Source organism: Cherax quadricarinatus, chromosome 98, assembly GCF_038502225.1.
Source record: "Cherax quadricarinatus isolate ZL_2023a chromosome 98, ASM3850222v1, whole genome shotgun sequence".
Lineage (NCBI taxonomy): Eukaryota > Metazoa > Arthropoda > Malacostraca > Decapoda > Parastacidae > Cherax > Cherax quadricarinatus.
In genome coordinates, this window is record NC_091389.1 from 10,003,060 (window position 1) to 10,013,729 (window position 10,670).

Below are 10,670 nucleotides of genomic sequence, written 5' to 3' on the forward strand. Positions count from 1 at the left end.
GAGTAGTAATATTGTTTAAAAAGTTTTTCAGGGGGTTTTTTGTCCCATTTGTCGTGGAAACTAATAGACTGATCTTAATCAAACATGTAAGTTGCTTTACTAAAAAAAAGACCAACAATAGACATAAATCCCTTAATGGCTTAATGGAATTGTGTAAAAATTTACGTAGCGTAAAATGTTCTCAAGGTTTGTGAAGCGGTTTGTGATCCTTGTGGGTCTAACTCTTGGTTCGGATTGTATTATTATTGTTATTTAAAAGTTTCCTTGATGCTGATCAGATGCTCTCCAGTTCCTTGAATTAAACCTGAATGCTTTCCATTTTTCCCAGGTACTGTATGACCTGTATGGGTTTAGTGCTTCCTTTCCCTTCTGCCCAATGCATGCAGTAATAATAACAAAAAAAGGCGTGTTGAATTTTTTAGCTTGACAGCCAGTAATCATATTAATGTTGCACGTTGAAATGCAGATCAGAAATAATTTTCCAGTTATCACTGAATTCAAGGAGTCCAGACTTTTAAAAATTTTAATATTACCAAATTTACACCTATATAGCCCAAACTTATAGGGTAACATTTGTATCAAGTGCATCAGTGTTGAAGGTTTGAAGCCAGACAGAAGCAGTGTTCTTTAGCTAGAGGTGGTGGGAAGTACAGTGCCTGCATTCTAAAGGAGGGGTTTGCAATATTTGCTGTTTTGGAGGGACATCTGAACTGTTGTATCTGCGTGTTACTGGCAAGATGGTGATAGTGTGAATGATGATGAAAGTGTTTCATTTGTTTTGGGTCACACTACCTTTGTGAGAGACAGCCAGCATATTAAAAAAAATTAACAAATGTTTGTTGACGGACTAATTTAATCGGGTATTATCCTGTTCCTATGGCGCATCAACCATTCAGTATTGAAACATTCAGAAGAGGTACACTCAAATATATTTAATGATTTAAATTCCTGACAAGAGGTTCCTTAATCCTTTCAAGGGGCTCTTGAGGTAAGGGATTGCATCTATGCTTCCTGTCTTGAAGCAAACCTTAGTGCCTCTCATTCTCCCTGGTGCTGTATGTTTACCTCTTCCTCCTGAGCAGCTTGTTATGACCCTTTTGGGTTTAGCACTTATTTTTTATTGTAATAATAATTATTCCCCTCGTAAATATAACAGTAAGAACAGTTTCACACAAAGTTGGCGTACGTGCAGCTACACATTTAAGTTACACTCTCCATCTTGGTTGGATACCCTCGTGTTAATGTTTGAAGTCAAGCAGATTTGACTTTTGAAAATTAATGGATCCATTCCAAATCTTGGAGTGGGTTTTACGATAAAAAACCATAGGGGACATAATAGCTGTACGAGTGTTGTCCTACTGTACCCCTCAAGAGAGGTTCCGTGATGCTGGTGAGGAACTCTTCATCTCGGTGGACCAGTACTTCAATTGTTTCCATCAGTTCTTCACGTCTTCCATTCCCCTAGGTGCTCTATGGCCCCATATGGGTTTAACACTCCCCATGAATGTCAGCACTGTATGACCCTTATTTCCACCCTTGCTACTTCATTATTCCACACTGTCCCTTGCCCCGCTGCATTGTACGATCCTTGTAGGTTTAGTGTTTCTCTTTGATTATAATAATGTATGACCCTTATGGGTTTAATGCTTAATTTTGATCATTATAATCCCCATGAATGTAATAATAATGGCCTACAAACATTACAGTATACCAGGATTAAAATTTACAAAGTTGATCTGGTGAAGCCTTTTCAAGATACAAAAAAAAATAATTATTGAACCGGAGAAATGATTATTAGTTTACATTCATGGGGAAGAGGGTGCTAAACCTGTAGGGGTCACAGCATCTGGGGGAATGGCAAGCATTACAGCATCTGGGGGAATGGCAAGCATTGCAACCCACTATTTGAATTCCATAGATCAAGAACCTCTCTGGCATCAAGGAACCTCCTTTGCAGGAATTTGGGCAGCATTGTATGACCCTTCTGGGTTTAGCACTTCGTTATCATTATAAATTTATGAACTTGTGAAATAAACTTCGACTTCTAAACTTAGGGAATCAGGGAGAGAAGCAGGGAATCAGGGAGAGTAACAGAATCGGAGAGGGTAACAGAATAAGGGAGAATAACAGGATCAGGGAGAATAGCAGGGAATCAGGGAGAGTAACAAGGAATCAGGGAGGGTAGCAGAGAATCATGGAGGGTAACGGGGAATCAGGGAGAGTAACAGGGAATCAGGGAGGGTAGCACAGAATTTAGTAGCAGGGAGTCAGGGAGAGTAACGGAATCTGGGAGAGTAAAAAGAATTCAGGGAGAGTAGCAGGGAATCAGGGAGAGTAGCAGGGAATCAGGGAGAGTTGCAGGGAATCAGGGAGAGGAGCAGGGAATCAGGGAGAGTAGCAGGGAATCAGGGAGAGTAGCAGGGAATCAGGGAGAGTAGTAGGAAATCAGGGAGAGTAGCAGGGAATCAGTGAGAGTAGCAGGGAATCAGGGAGAGTAGCAGGGAATCAGGGAGAGTAGTAGGAAATCAGGGAGAGTAGCAGGGAATCAGGGAGAGTAGCAGGGAATCAGGGAGAGTAGCATGGAATCAGGGAGAGTAGCAGGGAATCAGGGAGAGTAGCAGGGAATCAGAGAGTAGCAGGGAATCAGAGTAGCATGGAATCAGGGAGAGTAGCAGGGAGAGCAGCATGGAATCAGGGAGAATAGCAGGGAATCAGGGAGAGTAGCAGGGAACCAGGGAGAGTAGCAGGGAGGCAGGGAGAGCATCAGGGATGCAGGGAGAGCAGCATGGAATCAGGGAGAATAGTAGGGAGGCAGGGAGAGTAGCAAGGAATCAGGGAGATTAGCAGGGAGGCAGGGAGAGTAGCAGAGAACCAGGGAGAGTAGCAGGGAATCAGGGAGAGTAGCAGGGAATCAGAGAGAGTAGCATGTAATCAGGGAGAGTAGCAGGGAATCAGGGAGAGTAGCATGTAATCAGGGACGGTAGCATGTAATCAGGGAGAGTAGCAGGGAATCAGGGAGAGTAGCATGTAATCAGGGAGAGTAGCAGGGAATCAGGGAGAGTAGCATGTAATCAGGGACGGTAGCATGTAATCAGGGAGAGTAGCAGGGAATCAGGGAGAGTAGCATGGAATCAGGGAGAGTAGCATGTAATCAGGGAGAGTAGCATGTAATCAGGGAGAGTAGCATGGAATCAGAGAGAGTAGCAGGGAATCAGAGAGAGTAGCAGGGAATCAGGGAGAGTAGCAGGGAATCAGAGAGAGTAGCAGGGAATCAGAGAGAGTAGCAGGGAATCAGAGAGAGTAGCAGGGAATCAGAGAGAGTAGCAGGGAATCAGGGAGAGTAGCAGGGAATCAGAGAGAGTAGCAGGGAATCAGGGAGAGTAGCAGGGAATCAGAGAGAGTAGCAGGGAATCAGAGAGAGTAGCAGGGAATCAGGGAGAGTAGCAGGGAATCAGAGAGAGTAGCAGGGAATCAGGGAGAGTAGCAGGGAATCAGAGAGAGTAGCAGGGAATCAGAGAGAGTAGCAGGGAATCAGAGAGAGTAGCAGGGAATCAGGGAGAGTAGCAGGGAATCAGAGAGAGTAGCAGGGAATCAGAGAGAGTAGCAGGGAATCAGGGAGAGTAGCAGGGAATCAGAGAGAGTAGCAGGGAATCAGGGAGAGTAGCAGGGAATCAGAGAGAGTAGCAGGGAATCAGAGAGAGTAGCAGGGAATCAGGGAGAGTAGCAGGGAATCAGAGAGAGTAGCAGGGAATCAGAGAGAGTAGCAGGGAATCAGAGAGAGTAGCAGGGAATCAGGGAGAGTAGCAGGGAATCAGGGAGAGTAGCAGGGAATCAGGGAGAGTAGCAGGGAATCAGAGAGAGTAGCAGGGAATCAGGGAGAGTAGCAGGGAATCAGAGAGAGTAGCAGGGAATCAGGGAGAGTAGCAGGGAATCAGAGAGAGTAGCAGGGAATCAGAGAGAGTAGCAGGGAATCAGAGAGAGTAGCAGGGAATCAGAGAGAGTAGCAGGGAATCAGGGAGAGTAGCAGGGAATCAGGGAGAGTAGCAGGGAATCAGGGAGACTAGCAGGGAATCAGAGAGAGTAGCAGGGAATCAGAGAGAGTAGCAGGGAATCAGGGAGAGTAGCAGGGAATCAGGGAGAGTAGCAGGGAATCAGGGAGAGTAGCAGGGAATCAGAGAGAGTAGCAGGGAATCAGAGTAGCAGGGAATCAGGGAGAGTAGCAGGGAATCAGGGAGAGTAGCAGGGAATCAGAGTAGCAGGGAATCAGGGAGAGTAGCAGGGAATCAGGGAGAGTAGCAGGGAATCAGGGAGAGTAGCAGGGAATCAGGGAGAGTAGCAGGGAATCAGGGAGAGTAGCATGTAATCAGGGAGAGTAGCATGTAATCAGGGAGAGTAGCAGGGAATCAGAGATAGTAGCATGTAATCAGGGAGAGTAGCAGGGAATCAGGGAGAGTAGCATGTAATCAGGGAGAGTAGCAGGGAATCAGGGAGAGTAGCAGGGAATCAGGGAGAGTAGCAAGGAATCAGGGAGAGTAGCAGGGAATCAGGGAGAATAGCAGGGAATCAGGGACGGTAGCATGTAATCAGGGAGAGTAGCAGGGAATCAGGGAGAGTAGCAGGGAATCAGGGATGGTAGCATGTAATCAGGGAGAGTAGCAGGGAATCAGGGAGAGTAGCAGGGAATCAGGGAGAGTAGCAGGGAATCAGGGATGGTAGCATGGAATCAGGGAGAGTAGCAGGGAATCGGAGAGAGTAGCAGGGAATCAGGGAGAGTAGCAGGGAATCAGAGAGAGTAGCAGGGAATCAGGGAGAGTAGCAGGGAATCAGGGAGAGTAGCAGGGAATCAGGGAGAGTAGCAGGGAATCAGGGAGAGTAGCAGGGAATCAGGGAGAATAGCAGGGAATCAGGGAGATTAGCAGGGAATCAGGGAGAGTAGCAGGGAATCAGAGAGAGTAGCAGGGAATCAGGGAGAGTAGCAGGGAATCAGGGAGAGTAGCAGGGAATCAGGGAGAGTAGCAGGGAATCAGGGAGAGTAGCAGGGAATCAGGGAGAGTAGCAGGGAATCAGGGAGTAGCAGGGAATCAGGGAGAGTAGCAGGGAATCAGGGAGAGTAGCAGGGAATCAGGGAGAGTAGCAGGGAATCAGGGAGAGTAGCAAACAACAACACATGAGTAACTATTGGGTATATCTAATAATGTATCGTCTGGTGACAGGCTCTTGATCTAAGCAATTGGAGGTGTCCTCTCCTTGTATCAAACCCGATTACTTGTCATTATCCCATCCAGAGAGGTTCCTTGATGCTGGTGAGGGCTCTTGATCTAGGGGCCCTCAAGGGAGGTTCCTTGATGCTGCTGAGGATCTTGATCTAGGGGCCCTCAAGGGAGGTTCCTTGATGCTGGTGAGGGCTCTTGATCTAGGGGCCCTCAAGGGAGGTTCCGTGATGCTGCTGAGGATCTTGATCTAGGGGCCCTCAAGGGAGGTTCCTTGATGCTGGTGAGGGCTCTTGATCTAGGGGCCCTCAAGGGAGGTTCCTTGATGCTGGTGAGGGCTCTTGATCTAGGGGCCCTCAAGGGAGGTTCCTTGATGCTGCTTAGGATCTTGATCTAGGGGCCCTCAAGGGAGGTTCCTTGATGCTGCTGAGGGCTCTTGATCTAGGGAATTGGATCTGTGTTCCAGTTCCCTAAATTAAGCCTGAATACCTTCCATAACTCCCTCACATGCGCTGTATAATCCTACGGGCTTAGCGCTCCCTCATGATTATAATTAACAAAGGTTATTACCTTGATGTTGAAGGATCTTGATCAAAAAAAGTGAATTATCTAATAGATTATTTACTCTTATTGAAATAATTTATTGGTTGATCGTCTTATAAATAAAAAAAAATTAAAGTTGTGATGATAATCTTTACCGCCATAAACCCCATCAACTATGTTTATGTTATCAAAACCAACCAATCAGCAGTCAGGTTACAAGACTTTCAGGCATTCACGTGACTGTCATACAATGACTGTGATTGGTTGTTCTGCTTTGTTTATAAATAGTTTCTACCAATGAGCTGCGAGATCTTGAATGACGTCACTTGGAAGTTGGTTACCATAGCAACCTTCTCTTATGAGTTGCTGTTGACAACTTCTTACTTATATTAATGCCAATAGATGGCGCTGAATGTTTATTATACAGAAAGTGTCCAGCAGCAAAATAATATTCAGCGCCATCTATTGGCATTAATATAAGTAAGAAGTTGTCAACAGCAACTCATAAGAGAAGGTTGCTATGGTGACCAACGCACTAGCAGCTCATTGGTAGAAACTTTATAAACATAAGCAGAACAACCAATCAGCAGTCACGTTACAAGTCCTTCAGGCATTCATGCATCTGTCATACAATGACTGTGATTGGTTGTTCTGCTTTGTTTATAAATAGTTTGTACCAATGAGCTGCGAGATCTTGAATGACGTCACTTGGAAGTTGGTTACCATAGCAACCTTCTCTTATGAGTTGCTGTTGACAACTTCTTACTTATATTAATGCCAATAGATGGCGCTGAATGTTTATTATACAGAAAGTGTCCAGCAGCAAAATAATAATCAGCGCCATCTATTGGCATTAATATAAGTAAGAAGTTGTCAACAGCAACTCATAAGAGAAGGTTGCTATAGTAACCAACTTCCAAGTGACGTCATTCAAGATCTCGCAGCTCATTGGTAGAAACTATTTATAAACAAAGCAGAACAACCAATCACAGTCATTGTATGACAGATGCATGAATGCCTGTAGGACTTGTAACATGAATGCTGATTGGTTGTTCTGCTTATGTTTATAAATAGTTTCTACCAATGAGCTGCTAGTGCGTTGGTCACCATAGCAACCTTCTCTTATGAGTTGCTGTTGACAACTTCTTACTTATATTAATGCCAATAGATGGCGCTGAATATTATTTTGCTGCTGGACACTTTCTGTATAATAAACATTCAGCGCCATCTATTGGCATTAATATAAGTAAGAAGTTGTCAACAGCAACTCATAAGAGAAGGTTGCTATGGTAACCAACTTCCAAGTGACGTCATTCAAGATCTCGCAGCTCATTGGTAGAAACTATTTATAAACAAAGCAGAACAACCAATCACAGTCATTGTATGACAGTCACGTGAATGCCTGAAAGTCTTGTAACCTGACTGCTGATTGGTTGGTTTTGATAACATAAACATAGTTGATGGGGTTTATGGCGGTAAAGATTATCATCACAACTTTAATTTTTTTTTATTTATAAGACGATCAACCAATAAATTATTTCAATAAGAGTAAATAATCTATTAGATAATTCACTTTTTTTGATCAAGATCCTTCAACATCAAGGTAATAACCTTTGTTAATTATAATCATGAGGGAGCGCTAAGCCCGTAGGATTATACAGCGCATGTGAGGGGGTTATGGAAGGTATTCAGGCTTAATTTAGGGAACTGGAACACAGATCCAATTCCCTAGATCAAGAGCCCTCACCAGCATCAAGGAACCTCCCTTGAGGGCCCCTAGATCAAGATCCTCTCAGCAGCATCAAGGAACCTCCCTTGAGGGCCCCTAGATCAAGAGCCTCTCAGCAGCATCAAGGAACCTTCATTGAGGGCCCCTATATCAAGAGCCCCTCAAATGCATTCAGGAACCTCCCTCAAGGGGCCCCTAGCTCAAGAGCCCTCAGCAGCATCAAGGAACCTCCCTTGAGGGCCCCTAGATCAAGAGCCCTCAGCAGCATCAAGGAACCTCCCTTGAGGGCCCCTAGATCAAGAGTCCTCACCAGCATCAAGGAACCTCCCTTGAAGGAATATTTCCTAGAAAGGGAATCAGGTCGAGTACAAGGGAAGGATTGCTCCAATTCCTTGGACCATGAGCCCTTCCTGGCATTTCTTGGCAAAAGGAGTGCCTGCAAAGGAGAGTGCTAAACTCTTAGGATCATGCAGCACTTTAATAATGGGAGGTTATTATAATCAAGGGGAAGCACTGAACCCGTAGGATTATACAGTGCCTTTATGGAGGTTGGATGTGGAAGGTATTCAGGCTTAATTCTGGGAACTAGAACACAGATCCAATTCCCTAAATCAAGAGCCCCTCACTAACATCAACTAACCTTCCGTGAGGGGATTATTATAATCAAAACTAAGTGTTAAACCCACAAGGGTCGAAGAATAATATAATCCACATAAGAGCTAAAGCTGTAAGGGTTAATGAGAGTTACTTGTGATAATAAAACCTCCGACAGAAGTAATGTTTGTGTCTGGTAATACAAAATATGTCTGGCATATAATGATAATATTGATGGAAAAGCACCAAACCCAACAGATAAATGCTTAACCTATACAGCACTTAACATTCATAAGAGGTGCTAAACCCACAGGGGTTATACAACACCTGGAATAATGACTTTTAATGATCATATAGCACTTGGGGGAATGGGATCGTAACTGATTCTTCAGCCTCTCAAGAGTGGCTCTTTATCCAAGGAATTGGAGCAATCCCTCCTTTTGGATCTATTCTTATTACCTCTTGTTCTCCAGGCGCAGTACATTAAAATGGTTCGCCATTTAATTAAACATGTTTATGTTCCACATTCAGCATTTTCACAGTTACCATCAGAATGTATATATGTATAAAGACGTATTACATCACACTAAGTATATCTTATGAAAGTACTATACCAGTAATAAATATACGTACGTATATCATATGAAGAGCACAGTACCAGTAAAACTGGTCAGCACACATCACTTACCCCCACAAGCAGAGGCAGTAATCTGCGGAGCTTTTAACAGATACAAATATCAGTCACCACTCCGGCTGCAACATTACTTGCAAGATGGAGGCAGATTTCTGGATATTTTTTAATCTTTTTAATTTTGTTTTAACAAATAACTTGATCAAGACTCAAGCTGCATGACTAAGGATCACCATTGTACCATCTAAGCATAATTCTGCATACATGTATGTAGGTAATAAATACGTAACTACTTTTCCTTATGTTGTAATTAGAAATGAAGGCTGAATAACCTCAGCATTAACCAAATCATTATACAATTATCTATTCCACAAAATTTTATGTAAAATCTTAAAGAAAATGTGAATTGCCCTTCATATCAGAATAAGGTATACAGTGGACCCCCGCTTAACGATCACCTCCAAATGCGACCAATTATGTAAGTGTATTTATGTAAGTGCGTTTGTACGTGTATGTTTGGGGGTCTGAAATGGACTAATCTACTTCACAATATTCCTTAAGGGAACAAATTCGGTCAGTACTGGCACCTGAACATACTACTGGAATGAAAAAAGTTCGTTAACCGGGGGTCCACTGTATATTTACAGTATTAACTACAAATCTATTATAGATGGATCCAGAAAAGTGCAATCAACGGAAATACAAAACAAAATGTACACTCCAATGCGGCAATGCTGTTTTAGTCACAAAAGTCTAGAAAATATGGCAAACTTTCCAATCAGATGTTTGTTTCTGCAGGTTCAGATGCCCTCGGCCCATGGAGAAAGTGTGTACATATCCAAGTTCCTCGAGGAGCCTGGCAAAAGGACTCATCAGACCCCTGGTTGTCTTTAAGAAGGTGCTGGACAGGCACCCAAAGTCAGTACCTGACTAGCTGGGCTGTGGTTCGTACGTCAGTTTGCGTGAAGCTAACAGTAAAAGCCTGGTTGATCAGGCCTTGATCCAATGCAAGGCCTGGACACAGACCACACTGCAGGGGCACTGACCCCTAAAACCCTCTCCAGGTATACTCCAGGGTAACTAAGGATCCCAGGACAGCTAGTTTTCTGTTCCAGCAGCTCAGTGCCAGGAAGCAAAAAGATTTGGAACCAACAGAAACATGCCTTTCAAATGAGGTGCCTTAAATACACTACCTAACAGAATCCTTCATATGACTGAATGCAACCATATGACCTGTCTTTGTAATACTCACTTGTGCTTTATAGTTATCTGTTTACATTAATGTTTTATCACTGATTTCATCATTGCTTAGTTAATCTTAAGTTAATTTTAAGCCAGCCCGTAATGCTATGCATAGTATAAGTGGCTTTGGCATGCTGCTCTTATCTGTATTTTTTTGTACCTCTGTATGTGTGCTCAAATTGGTAATAAATAAAAATAAATAAATAAATAAAAGGCTTCTGATCCAAAGATTTGGATCTACTCCTCCTTTCCTCCGAACACATCTGATTACCCCCATTCACCAGGTGCTGTACGACCCTTGTGGATTTAGAACTTTAATATGGATATGCAGTATAATAATAATAGTGATATTCACAAGGAAGAGGTAAATCTGTATGGGCCATACAGTGCTTACAGAATCAAAGGTAATTAGATTAAATCTGTGAACAGGAGGATTAGCACAAATCCCTTGGATCAAGAGCCCTTCACTGGTACACTGAGTGGAGACAACAAGAAGTTAGGTTCTCAGTAGTAATATTCCAGGTTATCATGGTAACCTGTCACATTTTGTTATATCTATAATCCCTTCAAGGAGGGGGAATGAAGGGCTATTGATCCAAGGACTTGGAGCTACTCTCCCTTTCCTCAGATCAAACCTGATCACCTCCCATTCCTATGGGTCTCGCACTTTCCCACAAATTTAAGAATAATGAAAAACAGAATACAGCTGTATCAATAGCAA

The 10,670-nt window shown here is 43.3% G+C and overlaps 1 protein-coding gene across 2 annotated transcripts in view; it reads left to right on the plus strand.

Moving 5' to 3' along the window:
- Rabex-5 (Rabaptin-5-associated exchange factor for Rab5) overlaps positions 1-9,635 on the plus strand; it is a 46,454-nt gene extending 36,819 nt beyond the window's left edge. For both annotated transcript variants that reach the window (XM_070105382.1, XM_070105381.1), the window contains exon 13: positions 9,506-9,635. In XM_070105382.1, coding sequence (XP_069961483.1) covers positions 9,506-9,601 — 96 coding nt within the window. In that variant the 3' untranslated portion in view covers positions 9,602-9,635. The remainder of the gene's footprint in view (positions 1-9,505) is intronic.
- Positions 9,636-10,670: the final 1,035 nt, after the last annotated feature.